The sequence below is a fragment of the Gigantopelta aegis genome, chromosome 8, assembly GCF_016097555.1.
Source record: "Gigantopelta aegis isolate Gae_Host chromosome 8, Gae_host_genome, whole genome shotgun sequence".
Lineage (NCBI taxonomy): Eukaryota > Metazoa > Mollusca > Gastropoda > Neomphalida > Peltospiridae > Gigantopelta > Gigantopelta aegis.
Genome location: NC_054706.1, coordinates 25,508,374 through 25,527,918, shown reverse-complemented (window position 1 = coordinate 25,527,918; position 19,545 = coordinate 25,508,374). Strand labels below are relative to the sequence as shown.

General features: G+C 34.5%; 1 protein-coding gene across 5 annotated transcripts in view; it reads right to left on the bottom strand.

Annotated features, from left to right (window-relative positions):
- Positions 1–17,746, bottom strand: part of LOC121378405 (poly(A)-specific ribonuclease PARN-like) — a 62,877-nt gene extending 45,131 nt beyond the window's left edge. For all 5 annotated transcript variants that reach the window (XR_005958723.1, XM_041506562.1, XM_041506560.1 and 2 more), the window contains exons 1-7: positions 17,718–17,746; positions 8,393–8,470; positions 6,614–6,687; positions 4,730–4,797; positions 3,760–3,841; positions 1,658–1,718; positions 984–1,164 (exon numbers count right to left, since the gene is read on the bottom strand). Coding sequence is in view for 4 of the 5 variants with exons in the window: in XM_041506562.1 (XP_041362496.1) it covers positions 984–1,164; positions 1,658–1,718; positions 3,760–3,841; positions 4,730–4,797; positions 6,614–6,687; positions 8,393–8,470; positions 17,718–17,736 (563 nt within the window). In the remaining variant the exon portion in view is untranslated. The remainder of the gene's footprint in view (positions 1–983; positions 1,165–1,657; positions 1,719–3,759; positions 3,842–4,729; positions 4,798–6,613; positions 6,688–8,392; positions 8,471–17,717) is intronic.
- Between the last annotated feature and the right edge of the window lie 1,799 nt (positions 17,747–19,545).

The window sequence follows — 19,545 nt, the reverse complement described above, 5'->3', positions numbered from 1 at the left end:
TTTGTTTTATTTACTGTAGCCTGTGAATGTGTCTAATGGTATATCTTGTATTTGTTTACTATGTTTATACAGGGTGATCCACAAATAAAACATACATCACTAAAATATTCTCTTTTTAATAACAGTAGGGGGACAAAATGTCATCACTAAAATATCCTCTTTTTAATAACAGTAGGGGGACAAAATGTCATAACTAAAATATCCTCTTTTTAATAACAGAATGGGGACAAAATGTCATAACTAAAATATCCTCTTTTTAATAACAGCAGGGGGACAAAATGTCATAACTAAAATATTCTCTTTTTAATAACAGTAGGGGGACAAAATGTCATCACTAAAATATCCTCTTTTTAATAACAGTAGGGGGACAAAATGTCATAACTAAAATATCCTCTTTTTAATAACAGCAGGGGGACAAAATGTCATAACTAAAATATCCTCTTTTTAATAACAGAATGGGGACAAAATGTCATAACTAAAATATCCTCTTTTTAATAACAGCAGGGGGACAAAATGTCAAAATATCCTCTTTTTAATAACAGCAGAGGGACAAAATGTCATAACTAAAGCACTTATCCATATATTAAACAGACTTCCCTGAGTTTGCGACCATTATAAAATATTTCTGACAGAGTTTTTTAATTACTAAAATTACATTACTGAATACATTTTTTGGGTTCACAGTTTACATACATGTACAAGTGTTTCTAGTTGGACTAATGTTTGAAGTAACCCAAACTGGAACTGATCTCCCACTAATTTCAAACATACGAAAAAATATTAGGACATTAATTGAAGTTGATGCCACTACAAACATTAGTACGAACAAAAACACACTGAACATACAGTAAGTGATATTCTAAACAACTAATGTATTTAATATATAATTTTATTTGTTAAAAGGCTCTATTTTTCTTAAACATGTTGTAATATTTAGTAACAGACTGAGGACAGATATCTAGCTACATGTATTTTCCCCTTACCCAACGTCTGCAATAAACTCTTTATGCTCATCTGGAACACAAACCGGACCCTTGCTGGGGCCTGGGTCAGCCCCAAATGGGCTCATGAATGCAGGAGATGAAAACTGGCTGTAGTCCTTGTGTTTGCTTCGAATTGTTTCCCTCAGCTGGGTTTCATCGGCCAGTGTTAAATATGGTATTCCTAATTGAAAAAAAGAAGAAGTTTGTTTGTTTAACGATACCACTAGAGCACATTGATTAATTAATCATCAGCTATTGGATGTCAAACATTTGGTAATATTTACTCATAGTCAACAGACGAAACCCTCTGTATTTTTCCATTAGCAGCAATGGATCTTTTATATGCACTTTCCCACAGAGAGGAAGGCACATACCCATACCACAGCCTTTGATAATAAAACCCCAATCAGTTGAACAGATCCACCGAGGTGGTTCGATCTCACGACTCAAGCATCCCGGGTGAGCGCTCAATCGACTGAACTAAATCCCGCCCCTTTCCTAAATGAAGTCAACAAGAGTATGATATTAACATTACATGAGCATGGTGATACAGAATATGTACCCAGTGATATGACGTACACATATCTAAGACACTATATAAGTGTACATAATTTTAAATGGTTATACCATAAATAATTCAGAACAGATCTGACTGATTCCAAACAATATCTTACCATCTCTGAAAAGCTTGTTGAAGTCAAAGCCCTGAGAGGCCAAAAAGTCAATACTGGAACTCTACAATTAAAAAGAAACAATCATTAAATTTAAATACAATTTAAGTGCCAAAAAAAAAAAAAAAAAAAAAAATAATAAAAAAACAGGTACTTAACTAGCTGGCGAAATGGCACTTTTGTCTGCCGAAAGTTGGCTGAAATCGCCAAGTTATTAGCAGTAGTGAGAAGTTGATATTTTAGACCTAATCCTATTTTTTTTAAAACAAAATCCCACAGATATCTAGACAATAATGTATATGGTAGTCCCACTCCCATGGCTAATGATATTCAATGTTGGGCTAGTAAATAACTACTATTGCCATGCCCGACGGCTAGTGAATTTATTTTGGTCAAATGTTGCAGTTAAGTCTATTTTGTAAATATAAATATCCTGCCCCCACCCCAAACCCCAATGTTAGTGTTTTTAAGCTCTATCGCCCTCTTTAGGTGACATATCTGATTATTTAGTAAAATTGTATTACCGGTAACTTAAAGTAAAATAAGGGCTAGTGAATTTTTTATCATGGCTAGTACATTTTTTAAATCATTGATCCCATGGCTAGTGGATTTAAAACAAATTCTAGAAGCCCTGGTCATGGCTATTTTGTCACCATGTCAAGTGTTGTTCGGTTCCTGGTGGGATTCATTTGAGTAATACCAGAAAATACTAATTATTACTTTCATTTAATATAACAGTAACATATTAATTATCAGTTATCTAATAGTTTTGTGTTTCTAATGGAAATATTAAATTAGTTTGCTGCAAGAGGTAGTTTTTTTCATAACAAAATATTTTGATTCAGAACAAGTGTATATTTTGAAACCTTTCTGAATGAATGTTGAACATGACAAAACAAAAACACTACAAAATGTACCTATAAATATACACTTTTCTAAATTTAATCACCTTTTTCCTTTTCTTCTGGGAAGGAATAAGTCACTTCCTAGATTAAAAGTTAGTTTGTTTTGTTTAACGACACTACTGGAGCACATTGATTAATTAATCATCAGCTAGTGGATGTCAAACATTCGGTAATTCTGACATGTAGTCATCAGAGGAAACATGCAACATTTTTTTTATTGCAGCAAGGGATCTTTTATATGCACTTCTCTCACAGACAGGAAAGCACATACATGTACCACAACCTTTGTTTTCCTAGATTAATGTCTAAATTATTCACATATTGGGGAAAATCTTTAAGCATTATTAACTGGAATGTAAATTTTCTTTTATTTTTAAAAAAAGAAGACGTATAATTTAGAACAAGAAATATATAGTACTGTATAATGAAATAGAATGAAAACTATCAACAGCATCTGACTGCAAAATGTTTGAAGTATGGTACATGCAAACAAGCACTGAAAGTCCCTCTCATGTTTAAAACTGTGCACTAGAATATATCTAGAATGTTTTTTAACAAATCCCAAATCTTACCTAATCATTTGTAATTTTTGTTAATGCAAAACACAATCAGAACTACAGCTTCAGCACATTCTAAGATGTGTTTAACATAAGTGGATATTGTCAGCTGTATTTTAATGCAAAATACAAGTATTATCATTATTTTTTAAAACCACATAAATTGAACCAATCCTAATGCCACAGCATCAATTTGGCAACGGTAACATTTGCTTGTGACTTGACAGACAAAATAGATTTTTAAAATGGCGTATCTATTCTAAACACTTAAATATACCTGATACAGGAAGACTAAAATACCCTGATACTGAGAGGTTAAAATATATCTGATACTGGGAGGTTAAAATATACCTGATACTAGGAGGTTAAAATTATATCTGATACTGGGAGGTTAAAATATACCAGATACTGGGAGGTTAAAATATATCTGATACTGGGAGGTTAAAATATATCTGATACTGGGAGGTTAAAATATATCTGATACTAGGAGGTTAAAATATATCTGATACTGGGAGGTTAAAATATACCTGATACTAGGTTAAAATTATATCTGATACTGGGAGGTTAAAATATACCAGATACTGGGAGGTTAAAATATACCTGATACTGGGAGGTTAAAATATCATATTGTTAAATTACGTACCTGACATAAAAACCTTCGATCTGGAGCTTGTCTTGTGTATGGTCGCGGGAAAACGTAGAAGTTAAATAATTTAGCTGTGTGACTGAAACAAGAAGAAGAATAGCTACGAAAGGACAGAAATAATTGTGTAACAACAACTTGGCACCTCTATAACTGTGACTATTTCATGTCTAACAATTCTTTTACACCATGTCACCACACAGGCTACAAGGCATCAAGGAATCTTTAATATGCACTTTCCCAAAGACAGGACAATACATACCACAGTCTTTGATGTAGTACTAGTCATGGAGCACTCATTGAAACTGGGATTTGTTGTAAAACAGAATGTTTTCATATGCACTTTCCCAAAGACAGGACAATACATACCACAGTTTTTGATGTACCAGTCATGGAGCACTCATTGGAATTGGGATTTGTTGTGAAACAGAATGTACCTAGGGTGAATGATTCTATAATCCATTGCACCGTAAAGGTGCTATATCAAATAATGGCGGTTTCCATGAAAAATATTCAGTAATTTTTGCTTTGAAATATAAACGAGAAATTGCCCAATGGGCCCACTGACGGGTATCGATCTCAGACTGACCGCGCATCAGGAGAGTGCTTTACCACATGACTGGTGCACATCAATTTACTAAACATCATCTCTTGGATGTCAAATATTTGGTAATTCTGACATGTAGTCTCTGAAAAAAAACCCACCTACATATTCCCACTAATATTAGTAATAAGGGATCTTTTATATGCACTTTTTCTACAGACAGGACAGCACATCCCATGTCCTTTAATATACCAAATGTGGGGCACTGGTTGAAACTGAAAAAAACCCCCACCCAATCAGAGAATGGTACCACTGAGGGAGTTCAATCATATGATCCAAACACTGAAGGAGTTCAATCATATGATCCAAACACTGAAGACGATCGCTCTACAAATTAATATAAAACTCAATCATCAACATACGTACGATTTTGTTTCATCATCATATGTAAAGGCAGCCAATCCAAACTGAATCAGAAGAAAATCTGTAGAACCCTGAAATTAAAATTTAATGAGAATTTTCAAACTGTGAAAAACCCTTTGATAAAGCCAAACAGGCTACTCCTACCAAAAACAGCAAAGATTTTTTTATATGCACTAACTCATAGAGGGAACAGTTTTCAACTCAACCACTGATGTACATACTAGTTATGGGGCATTGGTTGGGATCAGATTATCAATCCAAAGTCCATTGAGGGTTATTGATCCTGCAACCTAGTGCACTGCAAGTGAGCATTCTACCATTGAGTTACACAAACTTCCTGCACTCGCCCCACCCCCACCCCTCAACCAATGAAATGTGACTAGTAGCTGCATTATGTGTGTATAAATTGTGTATATAATTACTACAACAACCCATGTCTTCTCCCTTTGCGTGGGTTGATATTTGTCAACAATGGAATCGTCAAGAGAAAGAAATAAACAGTTAAAAAAAAAGAGAAAAAAAAACAAGACAGAAGGAAAGGTGAGTTTAAAAAAAAGTTTGGAGCATATTAATTTATTAATCATTGGCTATTGGATGTCAAATATTTGGTAATTTTTACGTTAGTTTTAGAAAGGAATCTCTCTACTTTTTCCCCAATTAGTAGCAAGGGATCTTTTAAATACACCATCCCACAGACAAAATAACACATACCACAGCCTTTGATATACCAGTCCTGGTGTACTGGCTGGAATGAGAAATGGCTCAACGCATCCACAGACGGGGATCGATCCTAGACCGAAGACACATCAAGTGAGTCCTTTACCACTGGGCTATATTCTGGCCCCAATGAAAGGTGAGATGCTGCCAGACAATGGAGCTTTTTTCAATACCAATTTGCAAACAAACACAAAACAGCAACAGCTAACAACAGGGCTTCTAGAATTTTTATAACATCCACTAGCCACGGGATCAGTGATTTTAAAAATGGACTAACCACAATTAAAAGTTCACTAGTTAATACAATTTTACTAAATAATAGTAAAGATTGGATATGTTGCCTAAAGAGAGAGAGATAGCTTGAAAACACTAATATTGGGGGTGGGCTTGGTGGGCAGGATAGTCTTATTTACAAAACAGACTTAACTGCAACATTTAACCAAAACAATCCACTAGCCGCTGGGCATGACAATAGTAGTTATTTACTAGCCCAACATTGAATATCACTAGCCATAGGAGTTGGGCTACCATAATCTAGAAGCCCTATAATAGACTCCTCTTCCAACCAAAATTACTAAGAAAGTATGTTTTTCCGATGATGCACCCCCCTCCCCTCCACCTGCTGCCCCCACCCCCTACACAGTTTAACATTTCTAATATGTTAAAATATCACCATGTTGTCACACATGAGATCATTAACATGTTTACAAGACATATTATAAATATGTTTATATCTCCATCTTTCCCTGTCAGTGGGCCCATTGTACTATTTCTCGCTCCAGCCAGTGTACCATGACTGGTATATCAAAGGCTGTGGTATGTGCTATCCTGTTTATGGGATTGTACATATAAAAGATCCCTTGCTGCTAATCGAAGAGTAGTTCATGAAGTGGCGACAGTGGGTTTCCTCCCTCAATATATGTGTGGTCCTTAACCATATGTCTGACGCCATATAACCGTAAATAAAATGTGGTGAGTGCGTCATTAAATAAAACATTTCCTTCATATTTAAAATTCTCCTGATGATGTCAACAATACACTGACGAAACAGCGAGATAATTTTTGTGGTTAAGGAGAGATTTTATTTTATCATATATACACATGTACAGGTATGATACTGACAGTATTATATGTAGTTAACCACACACAAAATATGAAAATAAATGACACCTTTCTCAGTTTCTGGTAGCGTTCTTCTGGTGTGTCATAGAAGGTAACATGTCCAACTTGGGGAGTATCTAGACCTGCAAGAAATGAAACAGTTTAAGGCTGAGCTACTGTAAGATACAGGTAAATGCAGGTGACAATATTAATTTTTTTTAGCTAACTAATTTAATTCACGCAATTTTCACCCAGGTAACTGATTGGTTGTTTATACATGTATTTGCATATAATTAATAAAATTCCAATGATCCTGAAGTTTGTAACTTTTAATTTTAGAATCTAAAGGTTTTTCACGTAATCAATTGCCTAACAATCAGATGAACATAGCAATGGTTCACGTGAATACTGTGCCCATTACTAGACTAATGAAGGTGAAGCTACATTTATTAACATCATGGGATACTGGCCTAGAAGATGGATTTAATTTTATCCTTATGTGTCCTATTTTAAGCGATTTAAGAAGATATTTGCTTTTACCAAGCTATGGTTTTAGCTTTCAGTCAACAAACACCATAGAATGTATACAACAACAAAAAATAATCTAGCAATAGATGTACATTAAGAAAACAAATACAAATGTATGTCACAAAATTCTTCAGGTTTAGTACACCACAAAAACACAAAGTATATAATGTAAAATAGAAGTGGTATTACAGAAGTTCTATAGCTGAAGAAGCCTGCCATTTGCCGACTTCTTTTGACAAATCTGCCAGTCTTGGATCAAAATGTGAAACGAACAAGTATTTTTATAAAATAAGAAGTCTTGGATGCAAGTGTGAAATGAAAATAAAACTCTTTCTCGTTAAACATTCATTGTTAAAATGTTCAAGCAGAATACTACAGTGAGACCTCGATAATCTGGACTCCAGTAGTCCGGAAACCCCACCTTATGGACACCCGACATACACAACAAACTCTCCACTATATAAATGTGTTCGTTAGTCTGCATATTTAGCTTCCGGACCCGGACGACTATTATCCAAAACAATTTGTTAAAAATAAAAACAAATTGCTTCACTTGACCAGACGTAATTTCTTCCAACTGATCATTTAACTAGAACAAAAATGTATAACTTGCTATGAGTTTGTTCAATCATGGCCAGTAAGCAGCAGTATCCACCACGATGGCCAGTAAACATCAATAGACAATTAACATGTGCCAAAGTTTAGGTCTCAGACCTCCGAGTATGTTTAATTGTTGGTTCTTTGACAGTTTTCCTGCAATGTGGGAATGACACGGTTTACTGATTTAAAGCATACCATGTTGTTAACATGTTCACTGTCTTTATAAAATGTAATTAATCAAATTAAGACCAACTGTCATTGGTAAAACATAATTGTATATTATTTTTACACTAATCTCAAGAATTGAAAATGTCACAAAAATACAGCCTTTAAATTGAAAGGAAAATGTCCGTACAAATAAATTTTAAAATTCAAAATGCAGTTAAGAAATGACTTTTAAATTTGAATTGTTTTCTTAAAATATTCATTTAGAATTATTTTTCACCAATAGATATGTTTTGATAAAAAAAAACATTTATGCAAATTTGTATTTGTTGCTTTTTACTGGTTTGCCATTCAAGGGAAATAAGTCTTCAGGTATAACTCAGTACTATGGAAATTTGATAAATGGACACCTTTATGAAAAACCATACTGTCCGGATTATCGCGGTCTCACTGTATATGTGTTTGAAATAAACACACATATTAGTCAAAAGGTTGTAAACAACAATATTAAAGTTCAAACTACTTGTAATTACTGTATTATGGATGAACTCAAACCTGTAAATTCACCATCAATGGCTAAGAAGTCTGCATCTTCTATTGCTTTTGTAATATCACTGAACACAGCTGCAAAGTCTGAAAGTAAACGTGGAGATACTATATAATACATAGTTCTTTTATTACATAAAAGTTTTTTTTTGTTTAACGACACCACTAGAGCCCATTGATTAGTTAATCATTGGCCATTGGATGTCAAACATTTCAATGATTTGGTAATTCTGACATGCAGTCATCAGACAAAACAGCCTACATATTTCCATTAGCTGCAAGGGATCTTTTATATGCACTTTCCCACAGGCAGGAAAAGGAAAGCATCTCAGACGAGCACTCAACCAACTGAGCTAAATCTCTCCTTTTTCATTATGTGATTTTATAGACATTTACCATGACTTTCATTGGGCTATTCAAGGATTTTTCTATGATTACTGACATAATTTTAAAATGGTTTGATGCAAATTGTTCCCCACCTTGTTATTTTAAATAATAATAATTAAAAAAATAATTGTTCCATACTAAAATTCCACGACTTTCCAGTATTTCCCTGACCTGTATGAAGGGCGAGATGTAGCCCAGTGGTAAAGTGCTCGCTTGATGCGCGGTCGGTTTGGGATCGACCCCCGTCAGTGGGCCCACTGGGCTATTTCTCGCTCCAGCCAGTGCACCACGACTGGTACATCAAAGGCCATGGTATGTGCTATCCTGTCTATGGGATGGTGCATATAAAAGATCTCCTGCTAATCGAAAAGAGTAGCCCATGAAGTGGCGACAGCAGGTTTCCTCCCTCAATGTCTGTGTGGTCCTTAACCATATGTCTGACACCATATAACCGTAAATAAAATGTGTCGAGTGTGTCGTTAAATAACACATTTTCTTCCTCCCTGACCTGTATGAACCCTGTATCAAGTTAGTTATGAACATATTAAAGACACCAATTCTAGGTATTAGAATAAAATATTTTTGTCTATTACAGCTACATGTATTTTCACTGATAAATTGTACAGTACTTACATCTTGGATAAATCATTAGGTTTGGCAAATTCAAGGTTCAAATTTTACCTTTTGAAGTTAATAAAATTACTTTGGTTGACCTCTTTACTTGACACTGTGCCCCCAAAATCAATCTTGTCAGGTGCAAGAAAAATGTGTGTGTGTGTGGCACACCAAGTACACGTACTTATTGCCTTTGGTTTAATAGGGTATGACATTTTTTTAAAGTCACTAGCCAGAGGGCTAGTAAGTTTGTAAATTCCACTAGCCCACCAAAATAAAGCACTAGTCCAAATTTCTGATCAATTACAACAAACTTTATAAAAGGCTGAAAAACAATACGTTTTCGGGAAAACAACCCCTATAGTACCTAAAAAAAGATCTGACCTTATTTTTTTGTAATGTACATGTGTATAATGTTTTAAAAAGGTTTTTTAGTATTATTATTACTGGTAATATATATAATTTATAGGTGAAAATTTATCTTGACCTGTAGAGGTGAATGAATTATGAAAAATAAATTAATATTTTTTTTTTTTTAAACTGACCGTCACTATATATAATTTTCTTTTCAGCCTAATTTTGTCAAGTTTGATCCCAAACCATTGTCCGGTTTTCACTTTTGCCTCCCCCAATAAATAATTTATCAAACTCATTTCTCTAGCAACCCACAAACAAAAGAATTAAATGCATAATACATGATGGTCCCACATGTGTAATACGTTAATACATGATGGTCCTGTGTTCAGTGTATTCAGTAGTTAATTGTCAACAGGAATGGTGATGTCAGTTGCTCAAATAGCTTTTTACAACACCCATCTCTGCTATTTCAAAATACACACGTTTTTCACACACAAAAAACAAATCAATCAGTCAGCACACTGGACATCAAAGGAAACAAGCCTTGGTGTGTATGAAAATACAACTGAGGAAAAATTTCAGTAACTATGACAATTATTAATTAATTAATTAATTAACACTATTTTTAACAGCTTCTATTGTGTACCAAACCAGTATCCATTTGTATGTTTGAAACACACAATAAAAGTAATATTTATTTGAGCAATAAAACAGTCTCTAACTGGAAAAGCACTTACATGTATTTGGCATTTTCACTTTAGTTACGCCTGTGTCATGTGAAAGAAGATCACACACCTTAAAAATGGTTTCAATGATTGCCAACCAATAATGCTGAATGTGTTATAGCTATGTTATATAACAAAGAGTATTATATAACAATGAGTATAGAAAACCTTTTATATGTAACTATATAGTATCCATACTAGGAGTTTCTGTTTGGTGCTTGCTACTGTGTCGGAACAGAAAACTATATTTTTATAAGCAAACTATTTAATCAGAAACATTAATTTAAATATGATTTACTCCTATTTGAAATGTTGGCTACAAATGTTAACACATAAGGTTATGACAATCATTTCCAAACAAGCATTTTGAGAGTACTGCTAAAGCAATTCAGGTCCCCTACCTGACCCAACAATTTTTCAAATCTCTTAAATTCAAGAGCCAAACGTCTATCTAATTCTAATATCTGTGAAAAATGGCAGGGCTTCTAGATTATGGAAGCCCTACTCCCATGGCTAGTGATATTCAATGTTGGTTTATTAAATAACTACTAATGCCATGCCTGAGGGCTAGAGAATATTTTTTTGTCAAATGTTGCAGTTAGTCTATTTTGTAAATATGAATATCCTGCCCCACCCCAACCTCCAATGTTAGTATTTTGTAAGCTCTATCTCCCTCTTTAGGTGACATATCTGATAGTAAAATTGTATTAACATAAAGTAAAGTAGGGCTAGTGAATTTTTAATTGTGGCTAGTGAATTTTTTAAATCATTGATCCCATGGCCAGTGGATTTTAACAAAAAATTATAGAAGTCATACTTGGTCAGCAACAATACATGATATAGCTGCATACAAAATTTCACCTCAATATCTTCAGGCATTGTAAAACAAAAGTCCGGAAAACAAATTTTCATATCTCCTAATTTCAAGGGCCATAACTCTTCACAAATGGGTATATTGCCATGAAAGTAACTTGCTCTGTAACAGTACATGATAAAGCTATTAAAAAAACAATTAGGTCAATATCTAGAGAATATTTTTTTGGTCAAATGTTGCAGTTGTCTATTTTGTAAATATGAATATCCTGCCCTACCCCAACCCCCAATGTTAGTGTTTTTAAGCTCTATCTCCCTCTTTAGGTGACATATCTGACAGTAAAATTGTGTAAAGTAGGGCTAGTGAATTTTTAACTGTGGCTAGTAATTTTTTTAAATCACTAATCCCATGGCTAGTGGATTTTTAAAAAAAAAGTATAGAAGCCCTAATTTCCATAATTTCCAGGGCCATAACTCTGTCACAAATGGGTATATTACCATGAAAATTAAAATTGCTCTGTAACAGTAGACTACATGATAAAGCTATACAAAAAAATTAGGTCAATATTTCAAGGCCTTCTGAAAAAAGTCCGGAATTTTTTTTCCCACATCGCATAAGTTCAAGGGCCATAACTCTGTCAAAAATGGGTAAATCTCCACGAAAGTCCAACGTGATCTGTAACAGTATCGTCCATAGACCTGTTTCGGTGAGGGACCTGTTTCAGTGGTTACTTCGTTTGTGCACAACATACATTTGCATGGGAAAAGTAAACAAATGTCTGTCACATTCACAGAAATGTTAGTCAAAATAAGGTGAAAATGAGCACACAAAAAATCAAGATTGAACTTAACACACTCACAAACAATGCACATTTCTTAATACCTTTTTTCTACAATTTTCAAACACTGTCATTTGAAAGAAATCTTAATTTTAAAAACTATTTTTGTCTGTTCTCAACTGTACTGCTATCTTATTATTGAAGTCATGGCATCTACTGACAAAACTCTCTTTACAGATTATGATACTTGCCAAAAATATATGGTCTTTATATGTTTTAACATAAATATCTTTCTGGATGTCTGGTTATATATTTATTACTTAGAAGGCAGCATATATTTTTTAACAAAACAATTTTACCATTATTATAACCATTCATTTGCTCAACTTATAACATGACTGCAAGACATCAGAATTGTTATATTCGTTTCCCAAAGCTATTGTCTGTTAACGTTGCTTCTTGAGGACTTTATTTTGTAATTTGCCTTAATTATTTTTATAAATTATTATAAGTAGATATTTTATTGAACAACATACATGCTTTGATAAAACACTGAAAGGTTTTGTGTTGGAAAGTTTTGGCTGTAAGCTACACCACTAAACGTTTCACTTACCGAAACAGGTAATGTAGTTAGCAATATTTACGGCTGATGCATGCTACAGTTTTTGATATATAGCAGCCAGATGAGTGCTCATTTGAAGTGTAGTTCTAAATACTAATAAAAAGGTAGCTATTTGGATAACAAATGTCTGTCTATAAATATTGATATGCTTTAGAACGAAATACTTATGCTCACCGAAACTGGCTCACCCATGATACATGATAAAGCTATACACAAAATTTCAGGTTAATATCTCAAGGCCTTCTGAAAAACAGAAGTCTGGAATTATTTTTTTCATATATCCAAGTTCAAGGGCCATTACTCTGTCAAAAATGGGTAAACAGTCACGAAAGTCAAACTTGATCAGTAACTGTACATGATAAAGCTATATCGTCATCCTTAACTGCGTTATGCTTCCAACTCAGTTCGGTTTGGTTTTTTGTGCACGGTTTGCGCAATCAACATCTGGTTTGTTGCCATCATCTTGTCATTCATTTGTGAGGTTTTTCTTCGCAGTTCGTGAACATTTTCATTAACAATAAAGTTCAGACAATAAAAAACGTTACAAACCCTAAAAACCAATAATTTTGCGAAGTCGTTTTTGTTTATTCCATAAAAATACCGATATCGGATCCACTTGACTTGTAGAAATTGACTTAAAATGGAGGAAGATGAATTAACATTCGGTACGTGTCACATGACCTCACACGTGCCAGAAGAACAAGGCCAAATTTTGTGGCCTGGTGACCGAAAATTTCTGCAAATTGTATTATGTATCAAAATGCAAATAACTAATGTTTGTAAAAGATCGGAAAGTTGTTTTTTACAGAGCTTCTAGAATTGTTGTCAAATTCACTAGCCATGGGATCAGTGATTTTAAAAATTTACTAGCCACGATTAAAAATTTACTAGCCCTACTTTAAGTTAATACAATTTTACTAAATAAATAATAGTAAAAATCATGTCACCTAAAGAGAGTGATAGAGCTTAAAAAGACTAACATTGGGGGTTGGGGTAGGGGTAGGATATTCATATATACAAAATAGACTTAATCGCAACATCTGACCTTTTTTCACTAGCTGTCGGGCATGGCAATAGTAGTCATTTACTAGCCCAACACTGAATATCACTAGGCTCCATGGGACTGGGGCTACCATGATCTAGAAGCCCTGTTTTTATTTATTATTTTCAACTGATTTCCTATTAGTATCTGCTCAACCAAACCCATATAAGACATAATAGCGACCACTTCCCCAGTCTATTGAACAATCTAAAACCATTTGGAATGCCTCGGCCAGCTTTGATTATATATTTGGAAAACCTGGGCCACATAAATGTATTCGTAGGTTCAATCGGAACACCTTGGCCATGTCCGTCTTTACTTTCTATTTAGTTACAATCGGAACAACTCTTAGCGGAAAAGCAGACAGATTTTTGTGTATGAGCATGAAGTTTTCTGAAGTTACATTGTGTTGGAATGTTTTCGATTCTTACAGAATATACCAAGTCTTCTATACCAAATCGTCACTACGAACGATGTCAACGACAGTTATCATTGCCTGTGCATGTGCGAGTGTTGTGGGAACTTCAAATTAACTGAACTCTTCACAGGTCACTTACAATGAGTCTACAGGTGTAGATTTCTAAACAGGTTTTGTAATTAGTTCCCCGTTTGATATTAGCTCACAGTAACGAATGATACTAGCTCACATTATTGTATGATATTGACACAATATTCTACTACGTTATTATAGTGATTTATTTTGTATGGTTTAGAAATATTGTTTGTAATCGTTACTGTCCGTTTTATAATTAAATGGTGATTATGCCTTTAACTTGTGTTGTGTGTTTATTTCTCTAGTGGATGTGATTAATGTTTGTATAGATTGCTGTCAGCTTAGTATTTTTTTCATTCTTCATCATAAATTTGTACGGTGGAGTCAAAGTGTTGCTTTGAGTGGCCCGATTGGCCAGTCAAACAAAATCCCAAGTGTCTACCCTGGTACATATTTGAGAAACATAATATACTTTTTCATATATGGGCCTTAAAAATGGAAAATTATGAACCGCACATGCGCGGTATACCTTTTGCAAATGCATGAGCCTGAAATCCATTTTGTTTTGCATATCGTAACTAAAAAATGTAGAATAGTATTTCCATAAATATCATATTTGTGTTTTTGTTGTTAGATGAACGCAGTTTGGGACATCGATGGGACACAAAATTTGACTGCACGGGTGACGAGGCACGTTATGTCAATACAGTGATACTTTTCTTTAACGTGCATGGCGAGATGCTTCCCTCGAATCCATGACGTTTCGCCCCCCAGCCAGTTCGCCCCATGTACCAGTTCGCCCCCAACTGTTTGCCGGTTCACCCCCAAATATTTGTCAGTTCGCCCCCAATTAGTTGTTACTTTTAAACAATTATTGTACTGTTTCTTTAGAGGATGTTAAAGTGTGTTCATGTGTGTGTGTTGTGTGTGTTTCTTTTCTTAAAGGGGAGGGGTTGTTGTCCTTCCACAATTTGGACTGATCATGAATCATGAGAATTGTAATACAGGGTTATATTTTTTTCAGATGTAATTAAACGTTGGGTGCTGAATAAGCGTAGACACCGACATTTTTTCACAAATTCACAAACCACATCATCAACATTTATTAAAACATCCATTCCTGCCAGATATGATCTGTTTTAAGAAGAAATAAAACAATGGTTAATCAGCTACATAACCTTGATGCTGATTATGCATATTCGGCTAACACCTAAGAGGGCTTTGAACAGCAATTCGATATGGCCTCTTCTGGTGAGCATTATTCTAACTGAGGGATTATTGCGGGGGTTCTTTTGGCCACTAATTATTAACCATGAACATCAAAAAAGATGATCATCTTCTAAAAACACTATGACTGATTACAGTTAACAGGTTAACATGTGATAAAGGCCATAAAAGCGCATACGACCAGCCTAGCCTGGCCTGTCATGGACGGAGGAGCCGGCCAAGGCCGGCTCTTGTTCCCGTGACAGATGTGCGCTACAACAGCTTGTTCTGAATGTGCACGTAAAACCCTATGACCTGACCTGCCTAGCCTGGCATTCGTATTCAACACAGAACAAACATGTATGGATATATCAGAACAGAACTTTATTACACTCAGGCCGTTCCATGACCAATATAAAAATTTCATGACTTTCCAGGCCAGGAACATGACCTGAATTGACTGGTGGCAAACTGGTACCTTTGTAGGGGCGAACTGGTTATGCACGTGTGGGCGAACTGACATCCTATTTGGGGGCGAATTGACTGTGGGCGGGACAAAACGTCTGGTACCCCTTCCCTCTATGTAGCATTATTTAAAGTGGCGGGGGACTTTCGACGGTTGTCGTTGGAAGATTTATTTTGTTAATAATGACACATGTACTTTAATCGGGATTTAGTGAGTACGATAGGTTATACATTTTTGGTTTTGTGTCTATTTGTTGCACTTTCAGTTAAGAAACGTTTGAAACATGGTGCAACAAGTTTTGAATACCGTACCAGTCCATATCTAGGGTATGTAACAAGGTTCAGATGCAGAAGAACCACATATTCTACGTCCCTTCGGACTAACAAAATTTCAGCTAAATATGTAGTTCATCAAGATAAACGTCTCCGGCACGATATTTATTATTGTGATGTTTATTGCTGTGCCGTATTGGATCGAATTTTCCATTTGCAATCACGATTTAATAAAATCAGACATATGTGCTTTATTTAAGAGCCTCAACACGTACAACAACATATTTTAATAAATTTTAGACAAAAATATTAAGTACAATACCTTTGGTAACCTTTCCAGGATTAGATGTTTGAAGATGACACATTTAAACATTTGAAAACTATTTTTATCCTGGCACATCGAAAATGCGGAATGAAAATTTTGCGGAACGAGAATTATTCGTATCAAGCATTTTACGTAAAAAGAAATATTGCGGAACTGAATGGAATTGATTATTAAATTTATTTATTTTGTTATTTTTGTTTCTACATATGTGCTTTGTGTGGGTTGCATTATATGCATTGTTAATAATATTATCACATTAAAGTTTTGGGGTGTATTATTCTTTTTTATTATTATTAAAAAAATAATGATTGTTAGTACAGGTCATTACTTATTTTAAGGCCTTCATTTATTTACTTTTTTCAAAATTATTATTTCCTTTAGTAATTGTTTTTAAATATTATTATTACAGGCCATTGCTTACATGTGTTTCAAAGGTTTTTTTCTTCTTTTTTTCTCTTTTTTTTTTTTTTAATTTCATTTCTTTTTTTTAGCTATAATTACTGGTCATTAGTTATTTTAGGAGTTTTATTCAGTTAAATTTAATTGTTATTATTAATTTATTATCAATTAATTGATTTTTAAACAATATTATTCATTAATTAAGTTTATTTATTTATTATTATAAAACGTGATATTCCATTAAATATCGTGGAATAAACTCGTGAACCCGAGACGAATAATAATAAAAATAATCCGATTCCACCAACAGTTTTCAATCACATTTTAAATATGCTCACAATGGCCGGTGGGAATATTTGAGATTTTGTTCGTAACTGAAAATTGGATTAATGCAGGATTACTATTTGGACAAACTGTCTATTTATGCGTAAAACGTGACTCGGGAAGTTTTCTTTATACAGTAAGTGTTTATATTTATTGGTACATCTCATATTTCGCCACGAAATAATTAATTCCATGGTTGTATCGATTCCGCCTGAAATCTGGGCGGAAACTGCACGCTTGTTTTTGCTGTTCAAGTTGTAAACATCGGGTCCAATAAATGTCAAAATGTTAAAAAACGGACCGTAGATGTTTACCTTGGTGAACTACTAAATATGATGAATATTCAATATTTGAAGGCATTAAAAAACCCAAAAACATCCGGAAAACTAAACGTGGGACAGACAGAAGGACGGTGATAAAACCTATTGTCACCTCCGGTTGGACCGGTAGGGAACTAATAAACCAATCAGTCGTTAAATTAAAGATTAAACATTCATCACGCTGCCTACTATTTTTCGTGACATCCATCTTTCCCTCCTTCCCGCCTACAACATAGACCAATACGAACATCCACATTTTACTTTATTCACAATGTGCAAAAAATGGAAAACATATTTATGAAATAACTTATTTAATAAATACTAGACAAAACAAGGTAAATTGTTTATAATCACTTAAAAATATTATTATTAATTGTTTTCTTTAATGTTGGAAACATTTTCTTTTAAGTATATTTCCACCTATTTCAGCGCTCCATCTAAACAACTTTCAGCTGAGCAAAACGTTAAAGGTAGGGTCAACTCAAACAAGAGCCTTATGTGTTGGAAAGATGCATACCCGGACCACCAACACATACTGACACTTTAGCAACTGAAAAACGCGTAATTTTAGAGTTAATAAAAAACCATGATTATTCCTGCTAACTGGGGGCAGCCATTTTGTTTCTTTTTTGTGACGTCCCGTGGTATAGCTTGGGGCGAAGTGACGTCGGCTCCTGACCATCTCCTGTATATACAGTGTAAACAAAAGCAGTAATTTTCGACAAGGCATAAATGACGTAATAATACAATAAACTATTTAACTAAATATATTTCAAGTTGCATTAACAAAATGGGGTTGTAGTATTTTTCTCTGTTAAATAATCCAATGGAAAAATGTACACTATTAGGCCTATTGATATGCTACGTTGGAGCAAACACGACAACCCACGATACCCAAGTGATAATTTTCTTTTCTTTGGGACTACGTAATTGGTCAGTTGTGGTTTTAGATGGAAAAGTCTACTTAATCAATAGTTTTACATAACTATTTACAATAATAAACCATGTCCATCACCATTTTTTGGGCGACAGGTAATATTCCACAATACCGGTATGTATTTTTGTGTCTAGACAGCGTCAATTAATTGGCTCGTCTGGTTACTAATCAAATACACACCTGCCAATCAGGAATCACAGGTAGAAGCAACTAACAACATAGACCAATTAACTAAGAAAACACTCCGTGTATCATTTCAGAACGTAGGTTAATGCATGGACAAAACATTGTTAATTGTTTCGACTTGTTGTGTAGCCACTTTGACAATGGTATTTTATTTTGTATTGAAAAATAATATATATAATGCGGGATATACTTATTGCTGGCTTACTGGGATGTGCATTGTTAAGGAACATTGCAATGTATGACTTTTATCATCCCGCAAAAACCAGGTAGATTGTGTTTCTCTACTTCTAAGGCTCATTCCTGACGTTACGCGTTAAGTATTACGTAACCACCAGCTCGCCAGAGGGCGTACTCACTCAGATAGTACAAAATGGCTGCGCCCGTTATATATAATGGCCGTCACATTTAACCGTTTTATTAATTAACTATACGATTATACTTGTTGATATTAAGCAATAATGTGCATTATATATCGTTGAATATGCATGCCAGGCCAAATGCCTTAATTGTTCCTTCCTCTCACGTACTAGGTAGTTCTAACCAGTGCACCACGACTGGTATATCAAAGGCCGTGGTATGTGTTATCCGGTCTCTGGGATGGTACATATAAAAGAGCCCTTGCTAATCATGGAAAAATGTAGCGGGTTTCCTCTCTAAGACTATATATGTCAAAATCACTAAATGTTTGACATCCAATAGCCGAGGATTAATAAATCAATGCAGGACATACAATTTGAATTATTTAGACAACCGATATGTCGTTCGTGTGGTTTTAGTGTTTACACGAACGATTTTCTTCAATAGTTCAGGTACAAATGCAAATTTTAATGGGTCACGGTAATCAACCCCCCCCCCCCCCCCCCCCCGGTTCCTACGGGCCTGGAGTACACGGGC